The sequence below is a fragment of the Brassica rapa genome, chromosome A02 (genome assembly GCF_000309985.2).
Source record: "Brassica rapa cultivar Chiifu-401-42 chromosome A02, CAAS_Brap_v3.01, whole genome shotgun sequence".
Taxonomy (NCBI): Eukaryota; Viridiplantae; Streptophyta; class Magnoliopsida; order Brassicales; family Brassicaceae; genus Brassica; species Brassica rapa.
In genome coordinates, this window is record NC_024796.2 from 16536724 (window position 1) to 16563401 (window position 26678).

General features: G+C 36.5%; 4 protein-coding genes and 2 non-coding genes across 7 annotated transcripts; 2 read left to right on the top strand and 4 right to left on the bottom strand.

Annotated features, from left to right (window-relative positions):
• Positions 1 to 6379: 6379 nt before the first annotated feature.
• On the bottom strand, positions 6380 to 6892 carry LOC103868280. Its single transcript, XM_009146383.1, has one exon. The coding sequence runs from the start codon at positions 6890 to 6892 to the stop codon at positions 6380 to 6382; it is 513 nt and encodes a 170-aa protein (XP_009144631.1).
• Positions 6893 to 7690: 798 nt separating this feature from the next.
• On the bottom strand, positions 7691 to 12461 carry LOC103868202. 2 transcript variants are annotated; one of them, XM_033285163.1, is made up of 3 exons: positions 10470 to 12461; positions 9441 to 9876; positions 7691 to 9368 (listed from the first exon to the last, which is right to left on the bottom strand). In XM_033285163.1, exons 2-3 carry the CDS (start codon positions 9849 to 9851, stop codon positions 8784 to 8786), a joined length of 996 nt encoding a protein of 331 aa, XP_033141054.1. In that variant the 5' UTR covers positions 9852 to 9876; positions 10470 to 12461; the 3' UTR covers positions 7691 to 8783. The 2 variants fall into 2 exon arrangements, with proteins under 2 accessions (XP_033141054.1, XP_009144553.1); XM_009146305.3 differs by having other exon boundaries at positions 9441 to 9796; positions 10470 to 12448.
• LOC117132276 lies at positions 11113 to 11199 on the top strand. Its single transcript, XR_004455836.1, has one exon. It is a non-coding gene; the product is annotated as a small nucleolar RNA R41 (small nucleolar RNA).
• LOC117132281 lies at positions 11257 to 11329 on the top strand. Its single transcript, XR_004455841.1, has one exon. It is a non-coding gene; the product is annotated as a small nucleolar RNA Z155 (small nucleolar RNA).
• Positions 12462 to 15057: 2596 nt separating the features above from the next.
• LOC103868201 (homeobox protein LUMINIDEPENDENS) lies at positions 15058 to 19874 on the bottom strand. The gene is made up of 13 exons (XM_009146304.3): positions 19525 to 19874; positions 19373 to 19400; positions 18897 to 19027; positions 18405 to 18787; positions 18216 to 18309; positions 18046 to 18139; positions 17819 to 17948; positions 17687 to 17720; positions 17566 to 17609; positions 17392 to 17480; positions 16584 to 17171; positions 15989 to 16506; positions 15058 to 15757 (listed from the first exon to the last, which is right to left on the bottom strand). Exons 1-13 carry the CDS (start codon positions 19690 to 19692, stop codon positions 15233 to 15235), a joined length of 2826 nt encoding a protein of 941 aa, XP_009144552.3. The 5' UTR covers positions 19693 to 19874; the 3' UTR covers positions 15058 to 15232.
• A 2407-nt stretch (positions 19875 to 22281) lies between these two features.
• Positions 22282 to 26590, bottom strand: LOC103868279 (transcription factor UNE12). Its single transcript, XM_009146382.2, has 6 exons — positions 25858 to 26590; positions 25626 to 25751; positions 25450 to 25515; positions 25297 to 25362; positions 23000 to 23080; positions 22282 to 22930 (listed from the first exon to the last, which is right to left on the bottom strand). The coding sequence occupies exons 1-6, from the start codon at positions 26041 to 26043 to the stop codon at positions 22691 to 22693; spliced, it is 765 nt and encodes a 254-aa protein (XP_009144630.2). The 5' UTR covers positions 26044 to 26590; the 3' UTR covers positions 22282 to 22690.
• Between the last annotated feature and the right edge of the window lie 88 nt (positions 26591 to 26678).

Sequence of the window (26678 nt, forward strand, 5' to 3'; positions counted from 1 at the left end):
ATAATGCATCTACAAAACCGTCGCAAACCAATATTGACTAGTCTTCTTTGGAGGATTTGTCAAATTGGAATTGGATTGTTTAAACGTTTGAATATTTGTTTTTTACAATTTGGTTATGAGATATAGTTTTTAAATAATAAAGCATTCAATGAATGTCATCAAAGAAAAGATCAAACAAGTGTGTACTAACGCCCAAATGTCTCAAACTTCCACCTAATAGTCATGCTCCACCTAGTAACGTGACATACACCTTGGTTATTACCGGTTCAGTATTGTTTCGGGATGCTTTTAACCGGCATGATTTCTCGGTTAAATGGGTTTCTATTGATGTGAAATTGGGTTGTACATGTTTAACCCGGGTTTTGGTTTTACAACTTTACTTGATTGACACACTCTTGGTTAGCATATCGGGCATGACTTCTTCCCGGTTCAAAGGTTTTTTTATTTAAAGTTTATTTATGTGGAATTCTGGTTGAAAGGTTCCTTTTAATGTTGAGTTATTACCATTCAAACTCGTGACTGAAACTTTTTAAAAATTAGTCAATGCAAGGTAAGCATGAACAAATGTAATAAAGAATGAAAAGCAAAGCTGTTAAGATGGCATTTTCAAAGGATTGTTTTGTTCGTTTGTTTCCACTCTTCTTTTGTTGACCATCTGTAGGAAAAATAAAGACAATTTTGTAAGGCAGCCTATCATATTCCCTTAAGCTGTCCCAAAAGACCTGTCAAGCTCGTCCATTTCTCAAATGCACTAGCCGATGACACAAACGCGAGCTTAGATGACTCTCTATCGTTCTTGTTCACTGCGTAACCAAGTTTCAGTAAGATCTTTATTATGTTTTTTTAAATGGATGAATTTGAAACTTGTGAATAGGGAATTTAAGAAGAATAACGAACCTGATGTAATAAGAAGAGCTAAATATGAATTAAATGTTTCCACTTTTGTATTTTCATCCGGGTTTGAACACAACTGTCAGTACAACACAAAGAAGGAGCTTCAACATACAGTAACAAAATCTACCTTGTGGAAAGTGAGAGAGGAAGAGAGACAACATGGATGTTTTGACATATAAATATAGTCATTTGATTTGACCATTGTGAGTTGGAAGGAGCAAGCAAAAGACCTTTGTGAAAGCCAAATTAACGGTTCTGACCCATCCACTATCAATGCCTTTCCCTAAGACCAAACATGCAGCTTCCAGATCATTGTTCTCAATGGCTTGTCCTACTTTGCTTAACTTGTAAACAAGATCCTGCAAATACCCTACAAACAAAACACTCACAGAAAAAAACAAAAAGGTCAAAAGCTTTTCCATCTATTGGTTCTGATTACTTAATCAATCATCATCAGATTAGTTCGATGTAAAGTAACAGTAGAACAAGTTAGATAACAATATGTAGACCATATACCACAAAGACAAGACCTATATCTCTTTTTTTTTTTTGAAACATACTTATATTAATGAACTCAAACTAGAGTAGGTGCAGCCGTTAAGGCTAGTTCAGCAGACAAAATCTGCTTTGCTAGCAAATCTGCTTCTACATTTCTCAATCTAGAGATCAAAACAAAGGAGATACATTCAAAAGATGAAGCCAAATCTTGAATATCAGCCAAGATCCCATAGAGACCAGTGATGGCAGTCAGATTCACATTTGATTCGCGCCAGACTGAGCTCCCCGCATTTCCAGGTTGCTTCCCGTAGCGCGAGTGCTTCAGCTGCTAACAGTGTTCTTACATGCATGGTGCGCCGAGACCGAGAACGATGAAATTCTGTTCTGAGAATCCACTGTCCAACCTAGACCTGCAATATTTAAGTTTTCATTCCAAGCAGCATCTGATTTGATTACAACACAGTTTGATGGTGTCCCAAGCGGCTGTGGCCCGTAATGCTTCTCTTGCCGGGATTGCTCCGTGAACAACTTTCCATGCGAAAAGCTTTGTCTTTGGTGATGTCTTGAGGCTCCAAATTTCCTTTTCCAGTTAAAACTGAGGTCTTCTTGCGCGATATCCATCACATCTGATCGTTTTGATATAGCTGGTACATACCCAGACTTAGTTGAGTAATTCTCCGAGGATGCACCTAGCCAAGATAGCTTGTCTGGAGCTCTAGAGACATTAGGCTTAAAGAAACTGATTTTTTGTTCCTCAAACGGGAGCACTAGTCGTATTGTGTCAACATTCCATTCCCTGCTATCGGGTAGGAAAAGATCAGAGACAGTGAGGCTTCAGAATTCTGATGGGGCCGGGCCCATAGGTCTTTCCGGATTATCAACGCTGAGCCACGGTGTATCCCAGATGTTAATACTCTCGCCATTGCCAACCTCCCAGCCTGCATTGCTCATGTTGATGTCTCTTCCTATTAAGATTCCTCTCCAACTGTGGGATATGTCACTTTTTTCTGAGACCGTGAGGAAATCTTCATTGGGGCAGTACTTGCCAATTAGGATCCGTGCTAACAACATCTATGGCTTGTTTATGAACCTCCAGCTGAGTTTGGCTAAAAAGGCCTCATTGAAGCTTTGAATATCTATGAAGTCAAGACCGCCTTGCTCATTAGGTCTGTTGAGCTTTTTCCATGCAATCCACATCATTTTCTTGCTGTCCATACGATCGTCCCACAAGAAACGGGTCAGCACTGATTGAATTCTTTGACATAGGGAGATTGGGGCGTGAGAGGGAACAGCTGAGAGGACACTTTTGAGCATAGCCATCTTCCATGCTGTTGATAAGAACCTATTTGACCAGCCTCTAGCTTTTTGTCGGATGCGATCCACAATAGAGGACAAAAGGTCACACTTCGATCTCCCGAAGTGCTCCGGTAATCCAAGGTATTTACCTGTCTCTCCTTCCTTTTGGATTGATAGTGTATCATGTACTACCATTTTCTGTGATCTGGGCATCCTTCGGGAGAATGTGAAAGAGGATTTATCTGTGTTGATTGATTGTCCAGAAGCTGTCTCGTACCGTTTGAGGATACGGTTTAGCTCTGCGCTGCATTCCTTGCTGGTTCGTACGAAAAACATTGTGTCATCCACCTGAGAGGCGATGGTTTAGTCTAGGAGTCCCCTGAGCTACCCGGACCCCTTTGAGAGATCCGTTCTCTTGTGCTTTGTTACATAGACCCGAGAGAACCTCGCTACTTAGTATGAAGATGTAGGGAGAGAGTGGGTCTCCTTGACGGATACCACGGCTCGGTGTGACTCTTCCTCTAGGTGAACCGTTAATGAGGAAGAAGTACGTAACAGTAGATACACATTGCATAATCCACGAGATACACTTGGGGTGGAATCCTAATATCTGAAAAACCAGTTGTATGAATTCCCATTAGAGTCGGTCATAAGCTTTACTCATGTTGGTTTTAACCGCCATGGAACATCTCTTTGTGCGTCCGATGTTTTGAGATAGTGCAGTATCTCGTGAGTAATTAGGACATTGTCTGAAATTGCTCATCCCGGGACGAAAGCGGACTGGTTCTCCGAAACTATATCTGACAGCAGAGATTGGAGTCTTTTTGTCAAGATCTTGGAGATGATCTTATAATAAACGTTCTAGAGCGCTATGGGTAATGTACTCTGTAACTCGCTGTGGGATGGGAATCCTTGGTATGAGCTTAATGTGGGTCTCGTTGATCTTGGGTGGCAAGCTATCCGAGATGAAGAAGAAGTCTTGGATCTCTACCACGATGCCATTACCAATGGTGTCCCAGTTTGTGCGGAAGAAACTTTCCGAGAATCCATCAGGTCTGGGAGCTTTGTCCGCGTGAATTGAGAAAACTTCTTCTTTGATATCCGATGCAGTCGAAATCATGATAAGTTTTTCATTCATCTCATCGTTCACCATTCGTGATAAGGCATACATCACTATCGCTTCTCTATCACCCTCAATCGCTTTGAGAAGTTCTTGGAAGTAGTTTACAATAACTTTCCCTATATGATCTTCCTGATACACCATCGTTTCGTCCTCGTCTTCAATAACAGAGAAAGCATTTGATCTCTTCCTGTTATTGGCAATGGCATGAAAATAACTGGTATTGCGATCACCGAGGCTAAGCCATAGAAGGCGGCTTCTCTGCCTCCAACATTCCTCCTCGGAGGCATAAGGATCATTTAGTTTGTTGGACACCCTCGTGATAAGCTCAATATCGTTTTGTGGGTCAGTAAGTGTTGATTCCAGTTCTAATCTATTTTGCTCGATTTTCTCTCTACTATTTTGGTATTGCTGCTTGCTCCATTGTATTAAAGCTGATCGTACCACATTAATTTTGTCATTGACAGAGGTATTGGAGGCTGATTTCCATGCTTAGCTGATCAGCTCCTTAACCTCTGGATTATCCTTTAGCCTTCTGTCGTAGCGAAACATGCCTCGCCTCTTCTTCTTATTCGGCTCAAAGAAAGACTCAATGGGTTTATGGTCAGACCCTTCGTACGTAAGGTATTGAGATCTTGCGTTTGGGAATAACTCGGCCCAGTGCATGTTTGATGCTGTTCGGTCCATGATAGGCAATCACCATGGTGTTGCAGGTCATATAAGTCGCCTTCGGAGTAGAAGGTTCTCATGTCCGTGAAGGAGCCTTCTGGCCGCGCTGGTTTTCCGACCTTCTCTGTGTTGTTGAGAAGATCGTTAAAATCTCCGGTTATGAACCAAGGAGCATCTCTTTCTGCATTACATTCAATCAGACATTCCCATAAGGACCTTCTTTTTGGTATGCCAGTATCCGCATAGATGAAAGAGGCAAATAATTTTTTTCCTTCAAACTCAATACATTTATCAATACAATTAACAGAGGAATTTAGAATCTGAAGATTAATTTCATATTTCCTGAAGAGAGCTAAGCCGCTGGCTCTGTGTCCTGTTAGTGGCACTGTGTGAGATTTCTAATACTGAAGTTGTTCCGTCTTTTTCATGACGAAACTATCAGGTTTTTTTTTGTTCCATCATGAAAAGAATGTCTAGGTAGATGTCTCTCTTCATCTCCCGTAAACGTCAAACTGTTCGGGGATTCTCCAACCCCTGACAGTTCCAGCTCGCTACTTTTAAGGACCGAGAGTAGATGGATTTTGAAAATCCATCTTTCTTTTTGCCGCCGCTGGTATCATCCTGCAAATTGGTTGATCGTCTGAGTTTGCAGAGCCACCTGGGTCCCGAGAGGGGTGAGACGCACGGGATGCTCCCGATAAAGGTTTTGTGCGGCCTTTGGGTGAATCAGCAGCTCGAGCTCTGCGCAAAGGTGGCGGTTTAGTCGTGTAAGTTTTTCTCCTTCTAGAGGTGGATCCTACCAACAACTTCTATTTTGATTGGTCCGTCTTTTTCCTCGGGGGACGTCCTGGTTTGCGTTTAGTTTGAGTAACATTGTTACTCTGTAGCTCACCTTTAGTTGTTTTTTGTGTTCCAAGCATCTGGTGAGCTGGGACTCTATTAGTTGGTAACAATTCGGGAATTACTTGTGTTCCTAGTCTTTGGCTTACTGAGACTCTTTCAGCGGCGGGGGTATAGTCTCTGATCCAACTCTATCCCCCATTGAACAGAGGACATTGTTCGGTTGAGAGTTTTCGACTTCTCCCATAGTGTTTTCGACTATCCCTGCTGCTACTATTTCAAATTCGTCAGGTTCTTCAGCCCTGCACATTCTATTTCTTCTTGATGCACTTTCAGTTGGGTTTGCAACCTGAGTGTACTGAGCCATAGCTTCTCTAACGTCCCCTAGTGCTTCGTCAAACGATTTGCGCTGTGTGGGAGTGATTGATGTCTGCGGAGGATTCCCTCTAGCTGACTGTTCCCTAGAAATTTTTGTAAAGCTAGTTTCATCTCTCCAATTAACTCTCCTATCTCTTGAAGCGTTTAAATGATCGTTCCGGTTTTGGGTGCTAATGCGATGTCTAGCATCATCTTTTGTAAGCCTGGTGTGATGAGAACCCTCATGTCTTTTGTTATAGGAGCGACTGTAACAAGAGTGCCAGTCTCGGGGAGGCTCCTTGTAAGCTCACCTGGAGTGACTTTCGTGATCATGGCGTGGCTTGTAACGCTCTCCAGAGCGTCTTACTCTGTGCCTTTGCTCCCCACTCTCATGTCTATGTTGTCTTCTATGATCCACTTCTTCATCTTTGGAAGCTGCAAAACGATATGGTTCCGATCTTTCAAGGGGCCAGACTTTGTACCTCCTTCCTAGCACCGTCTATAACCGAGTCTCTTGTTGACTGTGCCTGCATTTGTTCCCCTCGGGCTTAGTGTTTTGCTATAAGGCAATCTTAACTTTGTGGTCCAATCGGAAACATTTAGAGCAATGCCTACCAATTCTTTCATAAATGAAGGAGGCTGTAACCTCATCATCATTCGGGTACTCAATAATTGAGGATTTTATCAGTGGTAAAGGCGATTGACCTAAACACGCCTTTTCACTGAGAAATCATTGATTTCCGCTTTCTCAAAAATCTCAATATCAGCACCTAGACTCTTGATTGTGTCCTCTTCCCACAGGTGAATCAGGATCCCTTGAACCTTGATCCAAAAAGGGATGAGAGATGGGAAGGAGGCAGCAGCAGTAGGTTCCCATCTCTGTAGGATAACCATCCATTTAGCATAATGGAATGGTCTTTTTTCGAAGACACCTATTAGGTCTGATTCGTTCTCAAACTGGAATTGAAAGCATCCATTCCCTAGGTCTGAGCCCATTGGTCTTCCATGGGGCTTCCACATCTCAGTGAAGAAGGGAATGAGCGACCAAACTTTTTGAGCAGTACGTTTTGTGACTCTCCCGATGATTGTGAGTGAGAGTTTGTTATAGCGGTCATTGTTAACAGGAGCCTGAGCTTTAATCCATCCTGCGCGAGGTGGTTTGAGAGGGTTATTTGCGTTTCTTTTTCCTTTTGCATCTTTGGAAAGTCTTCTTTCCATGGTTTTTGAAATGGGTTTTGCTCTTTGGATTTCTGGGAGGCACTAAACAGGACACGAGAGAAAATTTCTATGCTCTTGAAAATTTTGCTTGTTTGAAAGTAACTTGCAGAACAGTAGTTGATGAGGCAGACTTGTATACAGACTCGTACATGATTCCATGTTTCCAAATAAATCAGCTGAAGAGATATATCTTCCCTTTTCTCTCAGTGAAGCAGATTTCCGCTCTGGCATATCCTTTCGTATTCTTCATATTTGCTCCCTTTCGATGAGACAAGCAGCTTTTCCAGCTGCGAGGAAAAGACCCTCCGACCCGGGTCGGGGGCTGAGCCCGGCGTATAAAAGGGTTGCTCGCACTATGGACCAGATGATATTCTAGGATTGGAAAGTTATTTGAAAGTGGGGGGAAAGGTGTCTGACTTTTTGCTAGAACAAAGAGAATGTCTCCAAAAATACACTTGACAAGACTGAACTCGAGTTACGTGCCTGGGAGTAAAAACCTTTCACCTCTCACTTGTTTTTCATGGCTTTTTTCATACAAAATAGAATGACCCATATATCCGTAAAAGAGTAAAACTTGTCCATAAATATCTTATGATTACTTCATGTAGCATTGTAAGCATACAAAACCAGAGTAATTTTGTTAATGTAAATGGCATTGGAACAAAGCCAATTAACTAACTATGAAGACCATAGCACAAAGAGGAAATATATTTGTCCTTTAAAGAGTAAACTTTTCATCAACTTGTTCTGATTACTTCTTGTTGCCTTCGAGGATACTAAGTGAAACAAAAGCAGGCATTGGAACAAAACCAATTAACTATAAAGACTGTTGATTCTTCAGGTTACTGCTACATGTAACTTCAAAGTCTGAGTAACTTTCTTCTAAACACAATCCAAACTTTGCAATTCTCTCGAACACAGAAAAAAAACCAACAACAAAAAGATGAAAGATTGATTGTGACAAGAAGTACCCTTTTCATTGACAGCAGAGTTAAGAACAGCTCGTCGCTCAATCCTCTTTTTCCGATCTTGCTTCACTTTCTCCAGAAGCTCTCCATGAGACCAAACACAAGAAAGTTAATCATAAACCCAAGAGACCGTTCTCGTCTGTTTCATGACAGAGACGATATTGTCTGGTTCTTGATGTTTGCTGAACACGCAATTTAGTTATTCTTGGAAGAAGTTGATGAAGAGAGAGTGGAGAAGAAGAATGAGTTTAGGGTTGATGAACAAAAGAGAGTGACTTCACCATGTTTCCTTACCAGTCTTCAAAACAATTCCTATTTTGCATGGTTTTTAGATGGTGATGATCGATGGATGATGAAAATGGGAGATAACGTGTCAGTTGCGTTGTGTTATTTTTCTCCGATCAATTGATTAAGTTGATTTATTTTAGAGAAACCAAGCGGACCAACCATACTAAAATTCAGTTAAACCCAACGAAACTGCAGTTGTAAATTGAGCTAAACCAAACCAATTTCAATATTTTAAATAAAAATATTCAGATAATTTAAACAACTATGAGTAAATTCCTTTTGTATATATTTATAAATATTTTCAATAGATATAGTTAATATTTTAAATATAAAATTATATTTTATATATTCAGCTATCTATTGATTTTGATTCAGTTAGAATATTTTTGACAATCAAAAACAAATCAACTATTTATAAAATTTTGATTCGATTTCTTATTTTAATTGGTTTGGTTTTTGCCCGACTACAAAATTGTTAGGACTGAAACATTGGTTTTGCAATGTTACTACTTGGGATAAATCATTTTACCATAGACAACAATCACGGAATACACAAACTCTAGACTTTAAATTACCTTAAAACAAAATTCTACTACTACGTCATAGAGAAGCAAGCAAATCCACATTTTGTGTTATTACTTCCACCACCAAAACTGTCGAAACAAAAACAACTTCCTCATCCTACTATTATAAGCCATGAACGCTCTAGCTTTCACCGGATCACCATTCAGATACTCAAACGCATACATCTGCTTCGCTTCTTCCAATCCATCAATCTCCATCACTGCTTCAAGCAGTTCCTCTGTGTTGATCAAACTTTTGCTTCCTTCCACTGCATCAGCTAGGCGACGAATGCTTGAAGCAACCGCTAACATGGCTTCTTGGAAAGGATCTGAGTTTCTAGGTCGTTTAAGAGGCTGCTTTAAAGGATTTCGAGGAGGGAGATCTTGAGGCTCTTCATGCAAATACTCATCATCCCCTCCTCCTCCTCCTGCGTATGACTCTGTTCCATCTGTATCGCTATTATTGTCTTCTGAGCTTGGTAAAGGGAATGAAACAGATCCTTCTTCAAAGTGTTTAAAGTCGTTTAGGTGATGATTGCTTTCAGCTTTCACCTTGGCATATCGACCTGGGGCTTGATGGTGGTCACCGCATACAATTCTAAGTTCCTCGTACATCTCAATTTGCTTTCCCTTGAATGCTTTCGCGTCTGGGTGTACCTGTTCCAACCCGTTTTCAATAAAAAAGAGAGATGATTCTTTAAAAAAAAAAAAAAAAGGTCAAATACTTACTGCAATATATCTTTTCCAGAGCTCATCACTTTCACAATCGATCATTTTGGTGGTAGCGTTCCACCAGAAACCATCACGACTAAGTATGTCTTTCATGACTCTGTACCGTTTCTTGATTGTCTTGAGGCGATTGATGACTTTTTGGCTATTGAGGTTAAGGTTGAAACGAGTATTAACAGCAAGACAAGCAGCGGAGTATGCGTTCTCGTTGAAGCATTTGTCAACTTTGTTCCCGTTTTGGGCCTGGAAAGCCAAGGCTTCAATCAGACACTTGTCCATTCCAACGGACCATACAACGTTTCTCCCTTTATGCTTCATCTCTCTTCTCTGTATTGGCAGCCCGTATTGATCCATTCCTGATTCATATATGTCAAAAAGTGGGTTGCCCATTTCATCACAAGAGGAAGCCATAGATGATCAAGCAACAAAAGTACAACTGTTTGCATAAACAAAAGAAAAGGCTTGGTTGGTCACATACACAAACAAAGAAAGATGGGTTTAAACGAATCTGTTGCAAGATGAGATAATATATAAATCTATCTAATCATATAGAATTCACATGAAATTTTAGTTATAGTGAACTTTATTAATGTATTCTCTAATTTTTTTAGTCCATATGTGCAATGGACAACAAACAACAGGGTCTACAGATTTCACATTGAATAATCAAGCTTGACAGAAATAACATCACGGAAGCACATGCAGTGGTACCCAAGATGATCATGGTATGTAAAAGGCATTAAACTGAGGAATAGACAGCTAGGGGGTCTAGCAACAATATGATTGGACTAGTGACAGCACCACAATTCAAACAGTAGTAAGAGAGGAAGCATCTATAAACTAGTGATACTGAATAATGCAAGTTAAAACATCTCTCTAGTAACCCAGATTCAGTGGTACGGGAAGCAAGATTTAAATATATCAAACTCCATCCAAGCTAGACAGTTACTGAAGAAACAAACAAGGCGGAAGCTAAACAAAAAAAAAAATAAAGCACGAAGCTACCAATTCCAAGAGCTAGTCTCTTACCTTGTGTGAAGACGACGAAATCAGATTCAACCAAGTCTCAGATCGCCGATGATGAACAACGGAGGAGGAGGGAGGAGTCAAAAGTAGCTCATTTTCGAGGAGGACTTCGATTTAGGGTTGGTTTGTTTGTTTGGTCTCGAGAAAACCAAAGTCGTCGACGAAATTTCCCCATTTGCGCTTTCACAATACGCTGCGTTTCAACCGTCATCTCTGCTCTTTTCTTCCCCTTTCTTTCTTTTCCCGGAAAATAAAATGAATAAATATTTTTCTCTCTGTTTTATTTCTCGTCTCGGTAATGATCTGCCACGTGGCATCATTACCAAACTTTTAATGGACCGGGTTTTAAATAAATTCCCTACCTAAGAATTGGAAAAGCCCCCAGAGGTTATAACTTATAACCCAACCGGCCTAATACACTTCTTAACCCTAGCCACCTCCATCCTCGTATAGTCATATATATATACCCATCTTCTACTTACCTCAACCATATCAATTGAACTATCTTCATGCTTATTTCTCTACTCTTTCGTCACCTTCTTCTTCTTTCCCCCCTGCTTTGTCTTTTTATTTGTTTTCATTTTTTTTTTAATGTTTCTTACAAAATTTCCAATCTTCGGTTTTTTGGAGTAAATAGGGCTTTGTAGTGAAGGCAGTGATGATGAAAATCTACCTATTTTATGATTATAACCCTGATTATAAATTTTTACCAATGGATCCTTCTGAGCCTTCTTCGCTTTACAAATATTGTTCTTTAAAAATAAATTGAGTTTCTATAAAATATAGAGCCAGTGGAATGATGATTACTCTTATTCTGAATTATTCTGTCGACCAAAACTCAGACTACAATTATCTGATCATCTGGCTCTCTTCTCTCTACAATTACCTTTGTCAAGTCTGTTTTCTCTCTATTATTGTTTCTTTTGAAACTAGTTTTCAGGTTCTCATTGAACATAAATGGTCAATTCACTTACCTCATTATTGAAATTGGACATATACCTTGTAACGAATTACTACACAATTGAATTTTTTTGACATTTTTGAGACTTATCTTTCATCTTTGACTCGAACATGTTACGGATTGAACAAACCGTTTAGGACTCTCAGACTTTCAAAATTTATTAGTTAACTTCTCTCAAGATCAATTATAAAAAGTACAATTATTAAATTTAGTGGGAAAAGGGTTGATCAAAAATTCTAAAACATCAACACATGAATATTTAATCTTTTAATGAAAATAAAACACTCTACTTGTGAATATAATTGTACTGTTAAATTTATCATGTAATTAACAGGTTAAATAGTTTTTCCGTTACCACTATGTGTTGTTTTTTTATTTGTTGCCCGTTGTTGTTTGCCAATAATCGTCAGTAACTAGTTCCGTTACTTTATATTGCTTAACGTGTTCCAAATTAGGCTTCCTATTCGTTATGATTTAGTTTAGCAATTGACTAATATATTTTTTTTATAAAAAGTATACCCAAACCATATCAATTCTAACCAAATTATAAACTTAATTAATCAAATTTTAACCAAAATAATCGAAAACATGAGTTTTTAGTCAATAACAAACCAAAACCAAAAACTTATATTAATTTTAGTAAAATTTTAATTAACCAAACTATTTGAATATTGATGGAGAACCAACTAGTTTAGAGTATTTTCAAAAGAAACTCAATAATTTTAAATACATAACTTTTTGCTCTCTAAAAAGAAATTTCAAAACTTAGAGTTTTAAGTAGTTTACTATTCAAAACTCTAAATTGAAGTTTCAACTTTTTATTTACATTTTGGTTCTCCATCAATATTCGAATAGTTTGGTTAATTAAAACTAATATTTTATTTACATTTTGGTTCTCCATCAATATTCGAATAGTTTCAATTTTTTATTTACATTTTGGTTCTCCTTCCTAAATTTATAAATTCCCTTGTAAAATTTGAGTTTATAAAAATTAATATGAAAAATTTATGATATACAAAAGTTTTAAAGATTAAAACGATAAATGAAAAATTTATGATATACAAAATTTATGATTCTTAAGTATTTTTTTATTTATCGTTTTAATCTTTAAAACTTTTGTATATCATAAATTTTTCAAATTAATTTTTATAAACTCAAATTTTACACATACAGTTAAATAAAAATTTTAAAATAAAAATTATAATATTTTAAAACTAAAATTAGAAAACAAGAATATTACAAAAGAAAATTAATAAAAAATTTTTTTTAAAAAATACATGAATACATAATTATTACACAAATTTAAATATTGCAACAACACTAATAGTCTAGTAAATTTAATTATTGTTATTTTTTTACATATGTGCTAGTCATTTATAAAAGTTTTATGGATTTATATTAATTATGACAAATATAAAAACCATAGCGTAAATTATAAATAATTTTGAAGTTAGATTTAAAGTTTTGCTTTTGAAAAAGAACACGTTGAAACTTTAAATAAAGAGATTCTCTTAGTTCATAATAATTTTGTAGTAATCAAATAAATCAAAACGTCAAACAGATTAAACTAAATTACACTATTCTTTTTTTTTTGTAACACTACTTTTTTTTTTGGTCAAAAGTAACACTAAACTAAATTACACTATTCAAAATATAAAAAAAAAAGTTATTTTTCGTACCAAGTTGAATAAGTACTAAAAAGTTACTTTAAAACAAATTTTATTCAAAAGTTAGTATATGTATATATTTATGTGTATATTAATTTCTGAATGAATTTAAATCTTTTTTTTTGCTAAATTATAAGTGTCATTAAGTCAATAATGATGGTTTGATTACAAGTTTGAGCCTGTAATCCAGTTTGCTCGAGAGCCAAACCGGTGCTTAGGGTCGCAAAATATTTTTTTTTTTAAAACCTAAGTATCAAATATTCAATGCTTGTCCAACAAAGCCAAGCAATGAAACACAATTCAGCAACAAACATCAGCAATATTGGTCCAAATCAAAGCACTTCCTAAACCCGAGAAGGATAGAGGAGAAGGTCCAAAGGCCTATGATTTACCGCGGTTAACCTGGAGGTCTCTCGTTAAGCGACAACAGACGGCTGGCAAGACGCGCTCCTGTGCTAGTCGAGGAGGACCGCGTTGAAAACAATTGACTGGCGACCACTCGGAGATAGGACTTTATGACCAAACAAACAAACACACACACTTGCTTGAAGGACGACTCTGATCAAGCGCATGCGGTACAATACACTCCTCAAACCGGCCACACGTTCAATAAGATAAGCACATACGTCCACAGAGGTCTCAAAGAACTCACTGGAAGCTTTGAAATGGAGGTGAGATGCAGGAGGAGCAAAACGTCTCCTCAAAACAGGCAAGTCCACGGTGGCTACAGCTCACCCTTTAGATCTAGGGGGGAATAATGGGTCTGTTCTCTAAACATTTGCTTTCAAAACTCCCATATGAATTTAAATCTTACATGAGCACATCCCTTATATTAAGAGATTGAAAGTGTGATTATCGAGAACTTTTAAAAACATAAGTCATCCATTCTCAAACATTTGGGCTAAAATTAAAAGGAGAGTTAACCAAATTCTTTCTACAAACAAAAAAAACAATAAGACACAAAAGAAATATGTAGAGACTTATAGGATAGCCGAAAGCTTGAGTTAGTCACTTTGAAGTGTGGAGGTCTATTGAGGCTCCGTGCCTCAGTCCTTCCATGTATGGAAGAAGCTCTGCTGCATGCTGCCTCTCTTAACCTCTTCAACATCTGTGTTCGCGCAGATTCTCAAGTGCTCGTTTGAGCGATCTCTTTTTGCTGACGCCTGCCAGAACTCCACGGAGTTCTTGCCGATATTGACGATCTAGCCTTTTTTTCAAATTCTCAGTTTACTTCCTATTGTTTCATTTTCATTTCTCGTAATTGTAATAGTCCGATTGATAAGCTCGCGAATGCATGTTTTTTGACCCATTTAGCCGATGCCCATAAAACCCTTTAAGTTCTCTTTATGAATGAATTTTATGTTTCTCAAAAAAAAAGTGTGGAGCACCCAATCCCCACCTCAAAAAATTGCAAAACTAAGTCTATTACATTTTTAGGCCTGAACATACCACCACTCCACAAAATAGCAAATCGGTTATGGAAATGGACAGACTTCTTCTCAAAAGATAGAAAGGGGACGCGCACCCAAGAGGCCAAGACAAGCGACAAATGATTGTGATGGTGATGGTCGCGATGGTGATGATCGGGGGATAGTGATGGACCCAAATGAATCCACCGGTAATTGAGAACACAAGATACTTTTTGATAAAGAGAAATATTGCAATATGTACAAGATATATAAAAAAAATGCTACATTTGATTTTGATCTAAGGCTTGTAAAGTTAAGTAGGTATTAATATTGAAGATGTGACAACAAACCTAGACCCACAAAATAAATTAAAGATCAATGGTTACCGGAACTTCAAAAAAAAGTGCCTTAGTTTAAATAAGTGATTCATGTTGTAATATACAAGATGAAAAGTGGCATGTGGCGTATTATTCTCTAATTGTTATATGGATGTTCTTTGAATTTTGTCATTCAATGTAGACTTCAAATTCACCCAAGCAAATTCAAACAGTTACTTTTGAAACCAATTGACGGTAAAATTGAGTTTGCTTATGTCACGGAATCTTTTAGTTTGTCATCTCTTATGAATCTTTTGTGAGAGCACATGTGCCTCTCATGACAGCAAGATGCTAATGGAACAGTTAAAAACAAGTATTTGGTATCAAAAGAAACAAGAGTCTCATATATGTTTTAACGCCATCTTTTATTTTGGTTCCAGTACGGGTCATGTTTCCTCGATGGTTGTTGTCCCCTCATGTTAGGGTGGTTTCTACTTGGGCTATGATCAGGACTCCATGATTCATATCCTGGATTACTACTACTCATGTACTGCTCATTCCCTTGGTAAGAAGCAGCCGACCCAACCCCGTTTGCTTGATGTGAGTAGTAACTATTCTGACTCTGCTGGGACCTCCATGAAGCCGATGTACCTATGTCCATCTGTCCTACTGATTCCCTGACCATCGAGATTGGTTGTTGTTGAAGATGTTGACTCTGATGAAGTCTTGTTTGCATAGGTTGTTGCTGTCTCTCTGTGTGAGGCAATGTGAATGAGTTATATGCTGATGGAGCATGTTGAGGGATCGATTGTCCGTTTGATGATTGCCATTGCATAGACGCAGCAACAGGAAGCTGAGTACTCATTCTAGCAACAGAGGCTCCAACTTGGGTTTGCCTTGAAAATGGATTCCGAGTCACTTCTTGTCCCCACCCGCTCTGCAAAAGAGGAAAAAGAATAAGAAATCAGTAAACACTTGAGGTCACTAAGTAAGATCCAACAGCTAAAGAATCACAGTCCCAGTTCTGAGATAGCTACAGCTTGCATAACTGTTTCTTTTCTTCAACTATGTTATGATTTTCGAATTACTGATTATCATGTGATTCAATTTAGCAAGTATAAATATTTTTGTGGACTTTGGGGGTGTAACATAGATTTGGAAAACGCACCATTCCAGGATTGGTTGATGGAGTGGGAGATGGAAGGGAAACTTCAACATTTTCTTCAACCTTCTTATTTGAGCTACTGCTTAAATTTGGTGCACCAGTTTTAATCACATCAAGCAGTTTTACCATATCTTGCCCCGCTAAATTACCGGGATTACCAGAAGTCAGCGCGTATAGAAGATCCGGGTTCTTAAGTAAGGCGGCTAATAACTCATAATCAGGTTCAACGGAGCCACTTTGAGATGAAGAGGTTGAGGCAGCACCAGCAGCACTTCTCCGTTCATCAAGTGAATCCTGTTGTTCTGTTATACTTTCTTCTTGTGGCTGTTGAGAAGGAATTTCAGGTGTCAAACTGTCATCAAAGTCCATTTCCCTGTCCCATGGTTCTTTAGGATTCAGCGGTATTGTTTGCAGAGATTGATATGTTGTTTCTTTTTCTCGACGGTTTCGGTTTTTCTGAACATCAGCCTCCTTGCTATTAGCACCAGCAGCTACTCTCCAGAGTTCGTCAAGTACCATTCCTGCAGAATAATAGGTAATTAGCCACCAAAATACAAGTGAACTAATGTTTCCATAAGTGGTCAATGAGATGGTATACCTGGTGGTACATGCCATTCAATCTGTTTTCTCTTGCAATTCTTTAGAATAGTATGTGGGCTCATTCTTAACAAAACTCCGACCTTACTAGAAATACTTTTAGGAGGTGTTGAAAGTTTTCTATTTCTAAATTCATCAGCTTGTACTGGAACATTTACAGCCGGTGAACTCACAGTCTGAACCGGGACATTTACAGTGACAGGCTGCTGTACAGCAGAAGGTTCAGGTGTGTCTTCAGTCTTAGCTTCATTGTTCTGACTAGGTGGAAACTGCACAGTAGAAGGTTCAGGTGTGTTTTCTTCAGTCTTAGCTTCATTTTTCGGACTAGGTGGAGAATCCTTGACTGACTGAATAGCCAAGGGATTTTCAGGAACAACGGTTCTCGTATCACCAATGGCACTTGGTACTGTATCCTTTTTAATATTCTTGCTATTCATATATTGAGCACGCATCTTCGCTTTCTGAATATCATCAGCAGACATAGGGCGGCTTCTACCTGATGTTCCTATTCTAACTGTCTGAGGACCCCTTCCAGCAGCTTTTTGGCCTGGTTGCTCCACCATCTGAACTTTCCTGCGTTCTTTGTTATCTGTTGCAAGCTAAGGAAAATGATTTTGAGCTCAAAACTACAAGACAAGTTTTACAATGAGCTATGACGAAGTAGTTGGTCGCTCTCTTGACGTAGCAGGTTTACATGTATAACAGCGATTCAGTAACACAAGAAGCCTATTATGAGTTCAATATGCTTAAATTTTCCTATGCATTGAGAAAAGTATAAATCAAATAAAAGAACTCAAACACAAGGATACATGATGGAGTAGAACCAAGCATGTGTTTCCTGGTGGAATCATCTGCAGAAGTAAGCAACAATTTTGGACCCTGTAACGATTTCAACCTCCTGGACCAAAAATAAAAATCAATATTATGAAACAACCTAACCATCAAACGGGAACCTATTCTAGATGGAAGACAACAATTAGTACCTCCCGTTGTCTGACCTTCCATTTGAGAGACTAAGAATATCTTCCTGTTACAGCACAAAACCAGGTTATAAAGAGCTGATGTAGTGAACATCGTTACAGATTCATATTTTGATCCACTTACAGGATTGGTTTTATCACCCATGATTTCAGCGATACTGCATAACATGACAACACTCTGTCAGACCATGTCACTAAAAACAAAATGAGAGGTAAGTAAATAATTTATCTAGCCAACGCATAAACCACAACTTGCCTCTGTTTCAGAAGCAATTGACTCTGCGAATCAATTTGCGAGATGTTACGATTTTGTTTCTTCATAGCTTGTATTTTCGCAAATAACTTTGTCCACCTTGATAACAAACCTTTTGCCCTGTTTGATATGTCTGATCATCAAATCAGATAATGAAACCAAAGAAATCACAATACGAACTTTGACATTAATGAAAGAAACGCAACACATAAGTTTTTCAGGAATCACACCTGATGTCCTATAGAAACGAAGCCCATTGACGCTTTGCAATATGGCTGACATATTTTCCGGAGATGCCTTGTGGAGAGGCAGATGACAAAGAACCTGCGTTCTATATATATCAATTATCCATAATACAACAAAATGAAATTTGTTTATTGCAAGTAAATTAATCTTGTACCTTCAGGATAAGTAGTAAGACACTTGTTTGCTCTTCAGTAGCAGCTTGACTCAACCATGTTGTAAGTATCAAAACCCCTCCTTTCGATAAAAACCTGACCACAGACATATAAAATGACAGTCACGACGGGAATATGAAAACAAGAAAATAAAACACGACATAGAGTGAGAAAAAAACCCCAAGTAGTACCAGATCAGCACAGAAGAATCTTGTATCTGCATGATCCACTCCATTAATTTCACCTGTCCTGAAAATGTCTCTTCTTTGCGCAATATCGAAAATATATTATCAACAAAGTATTTGTCTGAATCACTGATATCAGGTGGAATATCCTCCTGTTGTACTTCCTCCTTTGGCATAAGTGCCACGTTTTCAGCTTCACCCCAACTTATGGAAGATGGCTCCGGATCCATAGAGTTCAATGGAACGGGATCAGCATGAGGTACTGCATTATTCTGTTCCGGAACACCATCACCTCGTATAGCATGGGTACTGGACATCATCACCTTCTCCTTTGAAAGCCTAACCTGTTTCCTTACTTTTATCTTTTGAGTAACAACAAAATCTCGAACCTGGCATCGAAAAAAATAATAGAGAAAACACCAAAGTCTCATGAGAAGCTCAACATGACGGACATAACAGTTTGCCAAATAGAAAACTTATAAAGAAGAAGAAGAAAACCTGGGCGACTGAGATGCCAAATAGAGCACTTATCTCCCGAGATTCCTTCTTACTAATAGAATCTTTAATTGCAAAAAGGGATTGCATATACTTAACAGCCTTAGGATTCAACAAGTCTCTTGGTCGCTTTCCTGAAATATTTAAAAATTCATCAGATATGAAGCGTAAGCAACATTATGGTATGCTTGTTTTAAGGAACATGAAGAGAAGCAATGAATTGAAACACTATCTGTGATATACACTATCAGAAAAGAAAAAAAGAGAAGAGGGAATGCAATCATGAAAGAGATAGCAGTGACAAACTTAGATTACCAAGAAAGGAAGTATTAAAACAACCGAAAAATGATTCAAGGAACTACATATACATAGCCAGGCTTATATGCACAAAATTGCAATTAGATCCCACGAATTCTAACAAGGGTAAGCATGAAGCACCATCCTATTAACAAATGAAACAGAATCCTAACAAGACTCACCAATTTGAATGGACAAAGCACCAGCAGCCTGTAAAAATTGAACACAAAAAAAAATCAATCAATGTGTTGAACATACAAGGATACAAACACAAGGTCAAACCCACATTTACAAATGGGCAGAAAAAAACACGATATCTAAATCACAGCCGCACCATTTCCTGAGCGAGAGGGTTAACGCCGGTGAGTTTGCATTGCGTAACGACGACATGTTGGAGCTGATCGATCTGGCTGTGGAAAAGCTCCTTCTGCGAATTCAACAGCTCCATTAACGACTCCACCGAGCTCCCGATTTCTATCTCCTCCTTGAACGCGCCGTCCATGGCCGCCGACGGAAAACTGGAAGAGCAATACGCAACCGTAACTCAGAATGTGCATCAGAGAACCCCTCCCGACCCGAGCCAATCGAAGGTGAGACCACGAAACCTAATTTTCGGATGAATCGGTTAGGGTTGGGACGGTGAAAGCCAAATCCGAGTAAAGACGCCAAAGTTAGGGGCATAAAAGTGAATAACGCAAACGAAGGGGTACACAAGTAAATAACGCCTCTTAAAGTTTGATTCTTTTTCTAACCAAGGAAAATATACTGAAACGCAGCGTTTTCTGAATGTAGAAGATTTGCAACTACTTTTTTTTTAACGTCTGATTAATCTTATATATTAAAACAGAAGTCACAACTTTGATTCATGTGTGATTTTTAAAAAATGGACCTAATAGACATATTCATAGAAATTCATACTATATTTTAATTAAGACTAATAATAAATATAATTTTAAAATATTTTAATCATAGTATCTTTTGATATCTTTTCATTTTAAATATAAATATATTTATTTTAAAATTCTAACAAATCTGTTTAAAAAGATTTTTACAAGATCTTCATTTTTGAAATTATATTTAAATATTTTCACTAATTTCAAATTTAGTTGAAAATATTATTATACTTTAATATATTCAGTTATATAAAATAAAAAATTAAAAAATCTATAATATCTTAGTTATTATATAATCATAATCAATCATGTTAAATTAAAATTATTATATTTAGCTAAATATAATAAAATTGTATTAAATTTATATATTTATATATTTTATTTTCGTAATTATAAAATATTTATGTTCAAAAATAAAATCTAATATGTTGGTAAGATGGGTTAACATTATCAAACTATATAATACATGTATAAAAATTAACATGTATTTCTTTAAAGTTAATAATATAAAATCTTTGTAACTACTTTAATCATAATATATTTTTATTTTAAATATAATATATATTTACATATTATATTTTAAAAATTCTAATAAATCTGTGTAATATTTAGACAATAACTTAATGTATTTTAAGTTATCGTTTTGAAATGAAAATAAATAAATTATATTCTATTTTATCTACTTTTATAGTCATGATCATGTTAAAATATAATTATTATACAAAAATAAACATGATAAAATTATATTCAATTGATAAATTGATAAATTTTATTTTCATAAATATAAACTATTTATTTAAAATATAATATGATGATAGAACGACTTAAAATTAACAAACTATATAATACATATCTAAAAATTCACATATCTTACACTTTAATATATACAATAATAAATTATCTAAAATGAATAAGCATAAAAATATTGGTAAAAAGAAATCCAGTTTTGAAATACGGGTCAGAATTTAGTATAAATTAAATACAAAATATTTTTTTAATATATTTTCTCATGAATCCCCTATATTAATTTGCTTAATAACTAAATGCAAATACAATAAGATAAATACATAATAAGAAGTGGCAAATCATAAGGTTTAAACAATTAATTAATTATAACATGTAAATTATAAAATTATTGTATTTGAAATAATTATATAAATATTTAAGTATATGATTAACATTAAAAATATATACCACTTATGTTCTAGAACAATAATTTATGTATAGAAAAGTGAAAACAAACACCCGTGCGGTTGCACGGGTCAAAATCTAGTTATGATATTATAATGAGAGTAATTCTTGGGTTCATCCCTAAGGTGAACCTATAAATTCACCAACCAATAAGATTTAGTTATTTAATATCTGATATCTTTTAAAAAAGGAAACAAAATATTGTCAAATTATATTACGTTTTTAAAATTAAAAAAGTACAAATAATTAAAAATAATAGTAGTTGTAAAAAAAAAGTTTTCAAAAAAAATTAATACCATAAACGAAGCACTAAACTCTAAATCTAAACCTTAAACCTTTTGGTAAACCCTAAACCCTTTGATAAATTTAAAATTCTTGAATTTAAAAAAAAAATATTTTTAACACAATCAACAAAACACTAAACTCTAAATCTTAATCCAGAATTAACAAATGTGTCACTAGTTTAGTTGAGACTGTATGGATGCACTTAATATATAGTTTAGAATCGGTTTTGTATAATGGCCACATGTATCTGAGAACCCAAATCAAACTTTTGAGTTATGTAATTTTGTGTTTCAGCATGGAACTCAAGACCCGAAGAAGATCAAGTGCGGACCTGAAGGAGGAAACATGACACAGCTCGGCAAGCCAAAGCCACTACAGTTCTGTGATCTGGATGCTTGCTAAGCTAAGTTCTCTAACCGGCCGGTTTTATATGGTCCAATAACGCGAAAAATGCTAGCTACAGGTAATGTTTGAAGCCTGTAAGCATACTTTTACACCACATTTTTAAACGAATGACCAAAAACATTCTCTTTTGTTATTATCTCATTTCCAAGATTTTATTTAGGTTTATGTAATAAAGACTTTTATGTTTCTCAACAAGGCTAATATTAAAAATAAGTTATTTATGCAAGAATATTTTACATTCTTATACGACATATGTGTCTTTTTTTTTTTGCACCAAACACCAAACGACTATTCTATTACCCAAGCTTGAGGTGATCTATTAGTTCAATATAAAGCTTAGGTTCATATTAATATTATAGATTCTAATATAAAAGACGATATTTGCACTCCCAATTTATACAAAATAAATAATAATACTAATTCAAGTACTTATTTTTTCTTCCAACGTGTACATAAACTCAACAAGGTCCTACACCTTCCCACTACTATTACTTCAAGCTCCTTCATAAACCTCCCACTAAAGCCATGAAAATAAAAAGTTGTTTTCATCAAAGTCCACCTCAAAACCCTTTCGACATATTCTCCCTTTTACTGCAAACCCTGCCTACATAGGTTCCATCTCCATTAATTTACCAAACAAGTGGATGTGGGAGGGAAATGAAACATCAACAAACCAAAGTCATGCACCGTTGTGTTGCTGTACAAACCCTTACTTGCACAAGAATCCTACGGTCGAGGAGGATTCGTCTCCGGTTTAACCACTGATGATGAAGTATCCGGAGGCTGAGAATGGTAAATAGCCATAGCCAATGAGATTGGCATCATACAAAGAGTCTTAGACTGAAGTAGCTGCATTGCAGCCCAAACATTTTTTTCCATCAGTTTAGCCACTTGACGTTCAGTACCATCATTAGACCCTTTCTCCCACGCTGCTTGTGGTGTCCTTCCACCCTCACTCCCTTCATCCTATTGAGGTTTTAACAAACAGTTTGAATCAAAACCCCATTTTCTAAATCTTTGATATTTTCTTTTTACCTCAACTGATGATGGCAAAGGCATATCAGTAACTAGTGGAGCAACAGCACCGGCTCCACCAAGACGACTCATGCTCCAAACCTACCAAAAGTTGACGAAAGAGAGACATAAACCATCATTCAAATGGGTAAGCTTTATCCCACGAAAAAAGCTTTTACTATTCTTAGATGAGCATGGAAACTTCACAAAAATCTTTTATTATGTAATCAGAAAACCATCATTGCATACTATTTTCTTTACTGTCTACATTATCTTTGAAAAATTTACTCTCAGAGACACATTCCAAGTTATGAATTACTCTCATAGACACTTTGGCCCAAGTAAACACTTTCTCTTAGTAAATTGTCATAACTACCCCTTATCTATGTAAAGAGTAACTATTGGATAAATGTCTAACTAGATCGTAAAACCAAAAAACTGAACCAACCGATTTTCTCATTTTTATTATAACGATTAGAAAACTAGTGAGAAAAATAAAAAAAATCGAAATATAATGAAATCTTTTTCACTTTTGTAAGACAAATCCCCTTTTCAAAATCGATTACCCCCCAGACATGAACTCTAATTTTGGCTCTTCACCAACTTCTACTAAAACCACAGATCGATCTGAACCCTAATCCACTTTCTCAAATTCGACATCTCGATTGTGGCGTCTTTGGTGAAGCGTCGGAACCGTCACTTTGTTCAAGCTTTTTGTCTCCACCTCTAGCTTTTGTTCGATCTGAAACTTTTCCGCCAGCTCTTCATACTCGACCATTGGTGAGTCACACCATGAATTCAGAAACTCCAATCCATTTTCAATCATGACTCTCTGTTCCTAATTTCATAAATATATCTAACAGATTCATATATGAAAAGTTAATTTCTTGTCTGATTTTTTATCTTGGTTCATGAGGGTAAAAAACAGTGGTGGAGGTGGCTATTCGAGAGGAGGAGGTGGTGGTGGATGTCGTTGTGGTGGTTGTGGATACAGAGGTGGAGACATGAGGATGAAGAGCTGGTGGTGATTATGGATGCCGTGATGGTGGATGCTATGGTGGTGGATGTTGATACGTAGGTGGAAGACGTGAGGAGGAGGATGTGGTGGTGGATGCCGTGGCTATGGATGCTGTTATGGTGGATGTGGATACGGAGGTGGAAAATGCGAGGAGTAGGAAGTGGTGGTGGATGCCGTGTTGGTGGATGTTGTGGTGGTGGATGTGAATATGAGGTGGAAGACATGAGGAGGAGAAGGTGGTGGTAGATACGATATCCACAGAAAATTTTATAACATTTTCATGTCCACATAAATTGTGTCCACAGAAGTGTGTCCGACCACTGAATTGTGTCCACAGAAAAGCTTAATCATTGTTTCATGATAATGATGAGTGATGAACGATTTTATAGAGAAATTTTACTAAATGACGAATCAGAACCATAATTCATTGATTCACAAAATTTTTTCTTCTTTATTCAATTTATAAATATCTAAATCGAATATATAAGAAGTTAATAAACAATTCTCATTTTCTTCTTAGAAAGACAAAAAAGGCAATTATTTCCTATAACATTCGATAAAATCATGTTATCAACGCTTCTCTTGTCTACCAATATGTTTGTCCACATATATAGTATCCACAAATTGTCTACGAGAAACCTTGTCCAAGAGAATTCGTCCACAAAAACTCATCCACAAATCAACACATCTCCGGATCGTTGGATCTGCTTTCTTCAAAATGATCTGACGTCCACGGTATATTCTCATAAACTCATATATCTAACTTTTTGTTTTATTGCTATATCCTTTATTGCAATTACAAGGTAACTGGTTCTTTTTCGGTTTGCTTCCTTAAAATAAGCATCTTTCTCTTTAGTAATAGCCAAGGTCATTTATGTCTCAATAAAGACAGTTGGCAAGAAAAAGTGTGTCAAAATTGTTTTGTGTCTTATAGAGTAAACAAAACTCACAATGTGTCCTTTTATGTAAGACTTCCTTTTTTTTTGTTAGACAGGAGCTTTAAACAACCTATTGCATTTTGATATTAAGAAGCGTTTGCTCTAAGATATCTTATATTATAACGTGATCATCATGATTATACTTGATGGTTTTAATATATGGTATTTTAATCTTAAACCATGATTATCCTCCAATATGAAACAAAACAAAAAGTGAAAAGAAGAGAGACTAAATGTCAAAGTACAAAAAAAGGCAGTTTAGTCTTTGTTTATTATTCTCTGGCACATTAAAAAAAAATCAATCTAGATTCAAGATTAAGGCTATTAGATTGGTTATGTAGAGACAAGTAATATAATATTACCTTAACTTGGAGCCTGAGAAACTTTACATAATCGACAATCTCATCGATCATAGCAGCTCTATCTGTCTGCAGAGAGAAACAGCAAGTGTTAAACCTTTATGAAGAGATGACAAAAGTTACAAAGTGAAGCTCAAGGTTAAGAGATAGACCAACCTTGTTAACAGTAGGAACAAGTTCTTGAAGCGCCCTGATCCGTTCTGCTATTCTTTCCCTACGTAGCTGTGGCAAAGTTAAAAGCATAATTCCCCACAATAAATATGAACACAATGGTAATAAATAAAGCACTAAATCTTTCGACTACATCTTGCATGTATATCAAATCACATTACCCTTTCAGCGATGCTATGTGGATCGGTAGCCTGACCATGCCTAGCTCGAACCCTAGGTCGGATGGATGTAGGCTGATGTGGGGGCGCCGATGGAGCTGGCTGTTGCATCGGCTGCCCAGGGAATACCTTCCACCAACACAAAAGATGTAAGAATGGATAATTAAACAATGTCAGACAACAAGATCAACCACACAGCTAGTTCGAACCATAGCAAACCAATAAGTTAACTTACAGGTTTCATAGAAGAAGAAGGATGATCAAGAACATCATCTGAGAATTGTTTCCCACTTCCAAGACCACCACCACCTTCAGGTCTAAGAACGCCAGGTCCTTTCCCTTGTTCAAGACTCAAACCTAAAGGAAACATCTGACTGTGAAACCCACTTCCTTCCTCGCCTGAACCAACCTGCAGCATCATCGGCGGTGCTCCTCCTCCTCCGCCTAACCCACCAAATAAACCGGTGGCTGAAGAGGCTGGGAAGTTGGGAAGACCGAGGATTTGGTCGAAGAAATCATCCGAAGGTGTTTGGTAAAAAAAAAAGAAGTTATTTTACTTTTTTTCTAATATTCAATCAAATATGATAATCAGTAAATTTATTTTATAAATAATTATATATTTATTTAATATAATATGTCAGATCTGCATTATCAGTTTGATCTGCATTTGTTCAGATTGATCTGTATTTGTTCTGCTTAATATGCATTTTCTATTTGATATGCGTTTTTGTGATCTGCGTACCATTTGAAACTAGGGAAATTGCTACAAATAGCACATTCATAGTACCACTTTTCATGTTTATACTAACCACTTTTACCTTCACTTTTAATGAAGGATAAAAGACAATTATACTCTTAGGGTTAACTAATCTAGACTTAGAGTTTAGAGTTGAGGAGTGTGGTAGAGTTTTTGGAATGTGAAATTTAGGATTCTAATAAATATATAAATAAATACTTAAAAAATATATAAAATTTTTTAAAATATAGTTTCAAACATAATTTTCGTTTTTCAAAAAAAATAAAAAAAAAGTTTCAAAAAAAAATTTCAAAAAAAAA